Source organism: Borostomias antarcticus (genome assembly GCF_949987555.1).
Source record: "Borostomias antarcticus genome assembly, chromosome: 6".
NCBI classification, from domain to species: Eukaryota; Metazoa; Chordata; class Actinopteri; order Stomiiformes; family Stomiidae; genus Borostomias; species Borostomias antarcticus.
The window spans coordinates 508165-520602 of record NC_140239.1 but is presented as its reverse complement, the minus strand read 5'-3'; the positions used below and the strand labels follow the sequence as shown (position 1 = coordinate 520602).

The following is a 12438-nucleotide window of genomic DNA, read 5'->3' as shown; positions in this document are numbered from 1 at the left end:
TCATGGACCCGGTATCCAGGGACGCGCAGCAGCCTCACGTTTCTGCGTCTCCGGGCTCATATCAGGAGACAGGGATAGAAAGGCCCTGCAGAATTAAATAGAGTTGCCTAAATGGGCGTCATTTCAAATGTAGGCTATTCCCACCATGGATATGAAAGACTTGTATAGCCTACTGTAGGCCCAAATGATCTAGACCATAATGAGCTGTTAATGGTACCATATCTCTCGTTTAAAATTATCTTCTTTATACTGTATGTATCTCCTTTCATTTATTTTTCTGGTCTGTAAAAGTGATGATCAATTTAAGAGCATGAGTGATTTAAGTGACATATGAAATACCATTTCCCTCTGAACTAAATGTTGCCCTCGGAAACTAACACATTGCGTCGGAATAGATGCGTTTATATTAATATGTTTAGGCTACAGTAGTTTATGATAACAGAAAGGCCTAGAAATAGAAATCCGTTATTACAATTAAGACCATAAATAGGCTACATTATTACAGGATTATTACCGTAGGCGATGTTGGGATGTTCTTCGACCATGCATGCGCGAGAAGAACCGTTTGCGCAGTTTGCTGAACTAATCCGTCAACATGCTACTCATTAAACATATAGGCTGCTCATTAACATCACTATTAGGATATTCACCGAGGGAATAACATCACTATTAGGCTTTTCACCGAGGGCTGATTTCCCAACATACTGACAACATCAACTCGCCTACTACGCAGCAGTCATCTGTGTCACCATGACTAGTACAACTACAATAGACTACAATACTGCAACTGCAATTAATTAAATGTACAACATGTAGTGTGACAGCCTATAAGCTATCTGAACGTTGGCGACATAGTCTTGGATCACGTCCAACATTTGGTCATCTGCAGCCCCGCGTCCTATCTGGATGTTCAACTGTATTTCCTTGGTTGTCATTCGACCCTGCCCTCCGTATCTATCAGGCTATTGACGTGTTGTTAGCAAATGGGAGCAGAAGGCTGATCTCGCTGAAGAGGTCATTCTCCTACAGTTGCCACTTGTTGCCAAAAGCTTCAGGGCTTCAAGATCACCGCCAATACATTTTAAACGAGTTTATTCCTTCGCAGTTGACAAGCAAATCTCGATGTTGAATCAGGAATATTCCCAGATCTGACATAGAAAGGAGATACTTGTGAACTGTTTGATATTTTGGTCCATCTGACGGGAGAAGCATGGTTGATAACACCAGCATAGCAACTAAATCTGCTTTGGTAAGTATCCAATCTTTCATTTGGATTTCCATTGTCATTCTGAATTCATCAACTGCTTTAATAACGTTATTGCGCTCTTAAGTTTATTCCGTTTAATGAGGTTATGTATCTATAATTCACGCTTATTTCACATTCTACAACTTTTTCACATGTTCGGTCTATTAATGTAGTCTAGGCAAATCCATGCGCTATAGCGCGCACTGGGCAAGTTGAAACGCTCTGAGCTTACTTATGATAAATCACTAAGTTTATTCATTTTCAGCTTATCTGCTCTATTTTGAGCTATCTACTGTACATCTGAGAAGCCACGTTTTCTGAGATCTCATGCAATGGCCACATCATTAATTAGCCTTTAGCTGCTTGGTCATGCGTTATAATACGATATTTTCGTGGCAAAGTTTTGGGAACGTCTTTTCGTTGGTAGTTTTGACATGCTTTCCTTGCGTCTCGTCGTTCTCCACAGCAAGCCGCGTTCTCCTCTGCGAGCAGCCTTCCCCTCCTCTCCTCCGCCTCGACCCACAGCCCCTTCCCCGGCGCGCAGCCCCACCAGCCCAGCGGCGGCGGAATGAAGCTCGAAGCGGTCATGGAGAACCTCCAGCGACAACAGGCGGCTCGCCTGGCGCTGGAAGAGAAGCTCCGGCAGGCGGAGAAGGAGAAGGATATCCGCTCCATGGTGGAGTCACAGATACACCAACAAGCCCTCGCTTTCCGTCACTACCAGGCGGCGGTGCGCGGCGCGTTTGCCGCGGGAGTTGCGAACTCCTCCTCGGAGCGGCAGATCGCTCTCCCTCTCCTCGACGCGCGCAGGCACTCGGAGAGACGCGAGGACTCGGACATGGACGATGAAGACGGTAACAGAGGCATGGATGATAACGACCGAGACCTTGAGGGAGATGACATGGAAAATGAGGGGGTCGTGGACGATGATGATGATGGTGATGATGACGATGATGAGGACATTGAGGGTGCTTTGAGCCACTACCAGCCCCGCCACTCGATGCATCCCAGCGCGGGACACTCTCCAAAGAGCACCCCGGGTCATCTGCTGTCCCGGGTCCCAACAGCCTTCGGCGCGCCCCGGCAGCCAGAGTCCCCGGGTGGGATGGCCTCGCACACACAGTCTCAGCACCACGAATGGACTTACGAGGAGCAATTCAAACAGGTAAGGCTGGTTTTGGTAATATTTAGCATTAGAGCCTGGTATTACTAGACCTACTAAAACACTACTACCTATAACCACCTTGTAGTGTGGGATTGAAACTTACACAACCAAAACACCTTTACACAAAAGTAAGTAGGCTATGGGAGCAAATGAGCTTGTTGAGTGTCCTGCTGTCATAGTGACCACTAAACTATCCTGGAGCTACATGTCCAGGCCTACAGTCCTAGAACAGTCCTACAGTCCTAGAACAGTCCTACAGGCCTAGAACAGTCCTACAGTCCTAGAACAGTCCTACAGGCCTAGAACAGTCCTACAGCCCTAGAACAGTCCTACAGGCCTAGAACAGTCCTACAGTCCTAGAACAGTCCTACAAGCCTAGACAGTCCTACAGTCCTAGAACAGTCCTACAGTCCTAGAACTAGAACAGTCCTACAAGCCTAGACAGTCCTACAGTCCTAGAACAGTCCTACAGTCCTAGAACTAGAACAGTCCTACAAGCCTAGACAGTCCTACAGTCCTAGAACAGTCCTACAGTCCTAGAATAGACCAGGCATAGTTACTTCTCTTAGAAATATGCTTGTGATAGAACACACTCGCTGCCTAAATCCTACATTTGAGACAACTAAAACTATTGTCTAAGTAGATATGATGGGAACATGACAGAGTTCTGTCCACTAACTCAGAGCCCCCCCCTCCCTCCCCCTCACCATGGTCTCCTGATGCATGGTTGACACCATTTGGTCTCTCTGAGTTCCCATGTGGCTCCCATATGTTGGCCATGACCCTTTCACAAGAGAGCTGCTTTCATATGTCCCTTAACCCAGAATACCCAGTCTGATAGAAGCTCTTAGACCACTAGAAAAGCACTTCATCTGCATAGGCTGTGTGCTTTCTCTGGATGTTCTCACTTAAATATTAGGCTGACAAATTATATAGAAGTACAAGTATATAGTATAGTATAGTATAGTATAGTTCTACATAAAATACTGATTATTGAACTGGTAAATAACCAAATATGTTGTTAGAGTGAGATTGGATGGACTGATTTTGAATGGAGCAAATTATTCTTAAAGCCCACGAGCTGTTTAGTATAACTAAAATACCCGCTTGGTAGAAACCAGTATTGAAGAATGAACTGCGTGGTCTTTACAGTAGTTTGTATTCACGGTAGCCCAGTTGTGTATTGGTGGAGGAGACACAGCACATCAGCAAAACGCCCTTCTCTTCAATGACCCATCCATCTGTAATTCCAACTGCCATAACATTGTATTCACACACATAAATTGATCCTAGATAGTATTGGATTATTCTAATTCACTAGGGACCGGCTACAAAGTGGACTCAGATCTATATTTTCTAAGTGTGCATGGATGGATGTCATCCTTTATTTATGACTGATCATTTAGAGACAGCCCCTAAAAGTCATGTGTACATTAGAGGCTGCATTAGCACATGCATTAAAGAACCCAATGCATGGAAATGCAATTCCAATAGGAAGAAAAACAAATGATCTTGATAGAGAGGGATGAAGAGGAAACCGGGTCGTCTCCCAGACCCAGAGAACCCGGCGCTGCTCTCCCAGACCCAGAGAGCTGCTGTCCACCCAGGGTTTACCCTAACCCTAACCCTGCCCCTCCAGGGCTCGGAGCAGGCAGGGAGCATGTCCCACAGCTATATGACCATCTGGGTGTGAAGGGATGTACCTAGCACTAATTTATTAATACTCATATTAATACTCATATCAGTCTTGATAGTGTGTGTAATTTCATGTGGATAATTCCAGGTTTTTAATTTACCATAGAAAGACATTTCACACACACTATATCAATATCTGTGTACAGTACTATATATATATATATAGCTCACAATTTAATATATAAGGTCATTTTCATGTTTCATTTTTAGAGAGACCCAGTGTATTAGTATGGAGTTCCCCCGTGTGCGTGCAGAGTCCTCAGGACGTGGCGCTAGCGTGGGGTCATTTGTATGCAGTCATTGGCTCTAATGGTCACAGGACAATAAAAGGATGCTTATGGCGGCCAGTCAGACAGAGCGGAGCCGGAATACTAAGCATGTTCAAAGTTGCAAAACAAAACCACATTTAAAGGCCGTAAATGCATCTCTGAAATAAGAACAAGATGTGGTGTTATGGGGGTTAAATACAGAGACCCTCTAAGACCAAGACGTTTTCATCTGATCCTAACCAAAGAGCCTTTACTATATCTCCTTCATTAGTGGGCAGTAGACGCTGGTATCTTTTGTAAACACGCAGGAGATATTCTTTTGAAGGCAGATCTTAGTGGTGCATTTTTGCACAGGGTGGACCTTAATTGTGTGCATACAGAGTAAGAAATCTGAGCTTTTTAATTGGAGCTTTAATTATAACTGTCCTTTTTTCTTCCTTTTTAATAAGTAGATTCAAATCTGTGGGTACAGCGATTAGGAATGTCCCCCTTAATATCTTGTGACAGTTGCGTGACGAGATTTAATACTATTCCAGTGAAAGTCTCAGTGAGAGAATGTACAGTCTCTAAAGAAACGAAACTCTGCAATATTTCTTCCAGGCCTCTCTCACAAAACAAGCGAGTGAGTGAGAGACCAGGACAAGGCTTAGGAACGCGTGAGGGAGAGAGAGAAAAAAAACACCAAGAAGTTGCGTAGAGTTTTGGCAGGAACTCAGGAAATGTGGGAAACTAGACCTGGTGTCATTCCAGCCTCCAGCCTGGCGCACACCCAACAATCCTGGGATCTCCCTCCCTGGCAGCGTGTGAGCGCCGGCGCGCCGCCAAACTATTACCAAACGGAAACACAATCGCGTGCTCTTACACACATGCGCACACACACACACACACACACACACACACATGCATGCACACATTTACTGATACAGAAAACAGCTATAGAATGGAATTTGTGAAAAAAAAAGAATATACATAACAAATGACATGTTTTTCTTGGTAGCCTGTAACCGACATTGGTTCCAACCGGCTGTTGTTTGGGTGTTTGTTTTAAAGGCCACTGCTCTGTCATTATTCCTGCTCTCCTCGCTGCTCTTCCAGTGTGTACGGTGACATATAGGCCCCATGTTGATAAAGCGCAGCTGTAGAATATACTTTGGACTTTGCTTTGTTGCAACAAAATGGCCACCTTTCACTAAAGGGCCCTTTTAATTAAAACACTGATCTGGCATCCTCACATAATGGGAAGCAAAGCCGCAGGATTGTGCTCTCAGCGCCGGGCCGCTGCTGAATGGGACCACAGACCTGAGATCAGGCAGGATCGTCAGCGCGTTGCTGAATGGGACCACAGACCTGAGATCAGGCAGGATCGTCAGCGCGTTGCTGAATGGGACCACAGACCTGAGATCAGGCAGGATCGTCAGCGCGTTGCTGAATGGGACCACAGACCTGAGATCAGGCAGGATCGTCAGCGCGTTGCTGAATGGGACCACAGACCTGAGATCAGGCAGGATCGGCAGCGCGTTGCTGAATGGGACCACAGACCTGAGATCAGGCAGGATCGTCAGCGCGTTGCTCCATAGTGATCTTCCGTCTGACGCTGCCTCCACTCTGACCGATTCCCGTGGGGGAGGAGATTTGATTCTCCCCAACCAATCACTAGAGACCAACGACACTAGAGACCAGTGACTAACGCCGTGACAACGCCATTAGTCCTGCCCGTGGCGCCGACTGGCTAATGGTCAGTTGCCCTGAGGCCCTCATTGGACCGGTCATTTTTTAACCAGAGAAACCGTGTTTCATGTGGCAGTGCCGGAACAAGACTCTGTCAACTCGGTGGAGTGGGCAGAGTCAAAGGTCAAAGGTCAAAGGTCTGGACCGGGGCTACTATAGACCCACCATTACGGTCAATAAAGGTCTGGACCAGGGCTACTATAGACCCACCAGTAGAGATCCACCTGGTCTGAGATCCACCTGGTCTGAGATCCACCTGGTCTGAGATCCACCTGGTCTGAGATCCACCTGGGCTCAGATCCACCTGGTCTGAGATCCACCTGGTCTCAGATCCACCCTGGCCCACTGCTGGTCTCAGATCCACCTGGTCTCAGATCCACCCTGGCCCACTGCTGGTCTCAGATCCACCCTGGCCCACTGCTGGTCTCAGATCCACCCTGGCCACTGCTGGTCTCAGATCCACCCTGGCCCACTGCTGGTCTCAGATCCACCTGGTCTCAGATCCACCCTGGCCCACTGCTGGTCTCAGAGGAGATCCGTTAGATGAGCCTCTCTCTCTCCCGCTGACTTGCCTTGTTTAGCCAACAGCTACTGTATGAGAGGAGCTTCCCAGACGGACTTCTCTCCCATAACAGGCCTCGTACTGAGCCCCGGGGGAGGGGGATGAGGGGAGGGAGAAGGGAGAGGGGGGGGGGGGGTAGTTGGAGGGGGATGAGGGGGAGGGAGAAGGGAAGAGGGGGGGGGGGTAGTTGGAGGGGGATGAGGGGAGGGAGAAGGGAAGAGGGGGGGGGGGGGGGGTAGTTGGAGGGGGATGAGGGGAGGGAGAAGGGAAGGGGGGGGGGGTAGTTGGAGGGGGATGAGGGAGGGAGAAGGGAAGAGGGGGGGGGTAGTTGGAGGGGGATGAGGGGAGGGAGAAGGGAAGGGGGGGGGGTAGTTGGAGGGGGGATGAGGGGAGGGAGAAGGGAAGAGGGGGGGGGGGGTAGTTGGAGGGGGATGAGGGGAGGGAGAAGGGAAGGGGGGGGGGGTAGTTGTAGGGGGATGAGGGGAGGGAGAAGGGAAGGGGGGGGGTAGTTGGAGGGATGAGGGGAGGGAGAAGGGAAGAGGGGGGTTTATAGCTCCTGGTGTATGATTTCACTCTCCAGGCCTCAATGAAGCCATTTCTGTGCTCCTCCCCTCACACTCTTCTTTCCCAGTTATCTTTCTGAGCGCAAAACAAAGACGGTGGGAGTTCCCCCGAGACGTTCAGCGTGTGAAGACAATGTTCAGTGTTTCGAGCTGCACAGATACGCTGGTGGAAACCTTAGGACACTAGCCTAACACTAGCCAAGGACACTAGCCCAACACTAGCCAAGGACACTAGCCTAACACTAGCCAAGGACACTAGCCTAACACTAGCCAAGGACACTAGCCTAACACTAGCCAAGGACACTAGCCTAACACTAGCCAAGGACACTAGCCTAACACAAGTGACCTAATTTAATGTGGAGGGGGGTGGGGGAGAAGGGAAAACACGGCCGTGAGAAGAGAAGAGGGAAACGAGGCGATTGTGAAATCACAGAAAGGAAGAACAGCGCTCAGGATTACTACCAGGAAGGCAAACACACACACACACTTACACACAAATGTTTGCATGCAAACAAACACACACACACACACACACACACACACACACACACACACACACACACACACACACACACACACAGTCTCAAATTCTCTGTGTTTTCACAAGCTGTTTCTGATGTCAAACAGTATCGCTAAGTGAACCAGTGTGACCAGTGTCTGGGAGAAGCCCTGACTGAGTCAGAGCATTGTGAGCTGGAAGTATGAGCTGTATTTATAAACCAGCGCCCAGACCCTGTCCCCCAGACCCTGTCCCCCAGACCCTGTCCAGACCCTGTCCCAGACCCTGTCCCCCAGACCCTGTCCCCCAGACCCTGTCCCAGACCTTGTCTCCAATAACATCCACAATTCTCCTTCCCTGTTCCCCCCTTAACGTGAGCCCAAAAAACAACAAGGGACTCCGGCTCTGAGAGAGACACATGCTAGCACACTGCAACTCCTGTGTCAACACAAGGAATGCTATTTCCTCTCTTTACTAGCTGCAACAAGACCCCGCCCCTTCACCCCACCCCCCCATGATTACACAGTGTTGCATTCTGGGGGCTGGAAATCCAATAACCCCCAGCATGTAGTATCCCTGTGAAGTTAGAACACATGCATGAGGTAAAATTCTCCATATGGCAAAGAGCTTGATTTCTCCAAACACCCCCCCCCCCCCCCTCACGCACACACACACACACACATGCACACGCTCACACACACACACACCCCTTCCTCCCCAGCTTCATTGATGCAGGGCCCCCGTGCTCAGCTATAGTGCCCCCCTCCTAGGGCCCCCCCCCATAGCCCCCCCCCCACCCGGGGCCCTTCCCCAAGACAGGAGCCACATAGCAACATCCGACAGCTGCACTTCACTCACAAATGTGCTCCGTCACTGGAAATGCTTTAATAGCATTCCTGGATTCTTTCACTGTGCACCGTTACTGTTATATGATGGAGCCACACGCACAGAGGGGAAGGCTGGGGCTGTAAAAAAACTAAAACATATATAGAAATAAAGAAAAGAGAGAAAGGGACTCAGATCTGAAGTTTGGGGGTGGAGAGGAGAGGGGAGGAGAAAAGAGGAGAGGAGAGGAGAAAAGAGGAGAAAAGAGGAGAGGAGAGGAGAGGAGAGGAGAGGAGAGGAGAGGAGAGGAGAGGAGAGGAGAGGAGAGGAGAGGAGAGGAGAGGAGAGGAGAGGAGAGGAGAGGGGGAGGATACTAGCTCTCATGGTGTTTTGTTTTAATGCTATGTTTGCTCAAGACTCCAGCTCTTCCTTGCCCTTCTGAGCTGTGATGGTGGAGGTATGTAGGGAACTCTTTCTCTTGTATGTTCTTCTCTTTGGGGGGGAGCGTCTATAATTCCAGCCCCCCCCCCCCCACACACACACAAAATAAAGAAATAATAGAGTGCCCAATAAAAGTGGGCTCGATGGGGGCACGATGTGCCATTAAAGTGTGCTTGCTTTCTTTGCAAAATGGCTTCTCTCTTTCATTAAAACAGAAGAGCAGCCCGACTTGTTCAAACACCCTCCCTCCCTGCTCAATGTGGGTGTTACATTTTAATCACACAAGCCTGGAATTTCTGCAGCTGCTTGCAAAATCCCTCTCTGTTTACGAGACGGGACTGCTGGGCAAACAGCGGCCCTAACCCAACCCAACCTGCCAGAACCACCACGGCCCCAACCCAACCCAACCCAACCCAACCTGCCAGAACCACCACGGCCCCAACCCAACCCAACCCAACCTGCCAGAACCACCATGGCCCTAACCCAACCCAACCCAACCCAACCTGCCAGAACCACAGTAGCCCTAACCCAACCCAACCCAACCCAACCCAACCTGCCAGAACCACCCTGGCCCTAACCCAACCCAACCCAACCCAACCCAACACGCCAGCACCACAGTAGCCCTAACCCAACCCAACCTGCCAGCACCACGACCCCAAACCAACCCAACCCAACCCAACCCAACCCAACCTGCCAGAACCACCATGGCCCTAACCCAACCCAACCCAACCCAACCTGCCAGAACCACCATGGCCCTAACCCAACCCAACCCAACCCAACCTGCCAGAACCACCATGGCCCTAACCCAACCCAACCCAACCCAACCCAACCCAACACGCCAGAACCACCACGGCCCCAACCCAACCCAACCCAACCTGCCAGAACCACCATGGCCCTAACCCAACCCAACCCAACCTGCCAGCACCACCACGGCCCCAACCCAACCCAACCCAACACGCCAGCACCACCGCCCTAACCCAACCCAACCTGCCAGCACCACGGCCCTAACCCAACCCAACCCAACACGCCAGCACCGCAGCCCTAATCCAACCCAACCCCAACCCAACCCAATCCGCCAGCATCGCGGCCCTAACCCAACCCAACCCGCCAGCAAATGCTATTTTACATGGGCCCTGTTGGAAAAAAGCAAGCTTAGCGCCGCCCAAGACGATTGTGATTGGCTTAAAGAAATACAATGTTTTTTCCCCCAATCTCACAATGATAATCAGGTGTTGCCAGACCTCTAACGCTGCTACACAGAGTGTGAGGAAGGTCTGGCTATGAGAGCAGGAGTGTGAGGAAGGCCTGGCTATGAGAGCAGGAGTGTGAGGAAGGCCTGGCTATGAGACTAGAGGTGAGGAAGGCCTGGCTATGAGAGCAGGAGTGTGAGGAAGGTCTGGCTATGAGAGCAGGAGTGTGAGGAAGGCCTGGCTATGAGACTAGAGGTGAGGAAGGCCTGGCTATGAGACTAGAGGTGAGGAAGGCCTGGCTATGAGACTAGAGGTGAGGAAGGCCTGGCTATGAGACTAGAGGTGAGGAAGGCCTGGCTATGAGACTAGAGGTGAGGAAGGCCTGGCTATGAGACTAGAGGTGAGGAAGGCCTGGCTATGAGAGCAGGAGTGTGAGGAAGGTCTGTCTGTGAGAGCAGGAGTGTGAGGAAGGCCTGGCTATGAGACTAGAGGTGAGGAAGGCCTGGCTATGAGACTAGAGGTGAGGAAGGCCTGGCTATGAGAGCAGGAGTGTGAGGAAGGTCTGTCTGTGAGAGCAGGAGTGTGAGGAAGGCCTGGCTATGAGACTAGAGGTGAGGAAGGCCTGGCTATGAGACAGGAGATGAGTAACCGGAGAGGACTGCACTAGCGATTCTACTCAGTAGGTGTACATGCCTACTGTAAAATAAATGAGTTACAAGGCCGCACTGGGCACTCATAAAAGTATCCTATAAATACATCACATGTAAAAATTCACTGGCCGTTAACCGACAGAGATCTGAGTGTGAGTGCTGGCGTGGGTGTGTGACGGGCGCTGTCCACCAACCAGGGCTGCCTGTCTATCCACCTCCTCTTTCTATCCACCGAGCTGCTCTGCCAGCTCAGAACATGGCCTCCCACTGACCGCGCGCACGGTGAACACACACAGAACCAACACAGCAGGCCTGTCAGAATCCACTACAAACACAAGCCCACTGAATGTGGGACAACCTTCACCCCTATTTACTTAGCCTGGGATATAATAATTACCACCACACACACACATACACACACATACACACACACACACACATACACACACATACACACACATACACACACACACACACACACACACACACACACACGCACACATACACACGCCACAATCAAAGATGGCGCGGGCAAAGCACAGGAGATTTACATGTTCCGCCCATGTGCTCTGTCTGCACTAACGAGATAGTGAGATAACGAGATAGCAAGATAACGAGATTGAGTAATCATTGATTGGCAGAGCGGAACATGCAGATCACAGCGCCGCCATAAAAGCCTGCATGTGTCAAGGTCTCCCATGTATTGAAGTGTGACTCTCATTTAAATATTGCTGAATCAGTCACTAACTACCCCTTCGAGGCACTCTTCTTCGATACTGCGTGTGTGTGTGTGTGTGTGTGTGTGTGTGTGTTAGAGGATTAGGCGCTCTCCACCCTGTCAATATTAAGCGTACTTACTGTAAAGTCACTCTCGAGGGAGGAGCTTCAAATACAAACATCTCGATATGAATGAGGGTCATTTAAAAGCAGTTATTTTTTCTTTCGAAATCCTCGCAAGTGTGCAAGAAACGGCACTCTAGCGAAATCATATTTGTCCGAAATGTTCCAGCTTTGAACAGGGTGAGGGTGAGGGTGAGGGTGTCACGGACGCTCAGGCTGAAGGGAAACAGTAAACAGTAAACAGCACGCCGGCTACACTCAATGGCATGTTTAAACATTTTAAACAGGTTCTCTCAATGGCAGCTCAGCAGGAGAGCCCAGTATGGGCTAGTGTGCAGGGTGACCAGCAGGAGAGCCCAGTATGGGCTAGTGTGCAGGGTGACAGACCCAGCAGGAGAGCCCAGTATGGGCTAGTGTGCAGGGTGACAGACCCAGCAGGAGAGCCCAGTATGGGCTAGTGTGCAGGTGACAGACCCAGCAGGAGAGCCCAGTATGGGCTAGTGTGCAGGGAGACAGACCCCAGCAGGAGAGCCCAGTATGGGCTAGTGTGCAGGGTGACAGACCCAGCAGGAGAGCCCAGTATGGGCTAGTGTGCAGGGGGACAGACCCCAGCAGGAGAGCCCAGTATGGGCTAGTGTGCAGGGGGACAGACCCCAGCAGGAGAGCCCAGTATGGGCTAGTGTGCAGGGTGACAGACCCAAGCAGCCGGCCTGTCTGTGAGGGCCGGGGCCGGGGCCCAGGCTGGGGAGGGCCACAGGGCCGACT

General features: G+C 50.3%; 1 protein-coding gene across 1 annotated transcript in view; it reads left to right on the top strand.

Annotated features, from left to right (window-relative positions):
• Nucleotides 1-1110: 1110 nt before the first annotated feature.
• Nucleotides 1111-12438, top strand: part of arid3c (AT rich interactive domain 3C (BRIGHT-like)) — a 104401-nt gene continuing 93073 nt past the window's right edge. Inside the window, exons 1-2 of the mRNA XM_084439292.1 lie at nucleotides 1111-1249; nucleotides 1713-2411. Coding sequence (XP_084295418.1) covers nucleotides 1211-1249; nucleotides 1713-2411 — 738 coding nt within the window. The 5' untranslated portion in view covers nucleotides 1111-1210. The remainder of the gene's footprint in view (nucleotides 1250-1712; nucleotides 2412-12438) is intronic.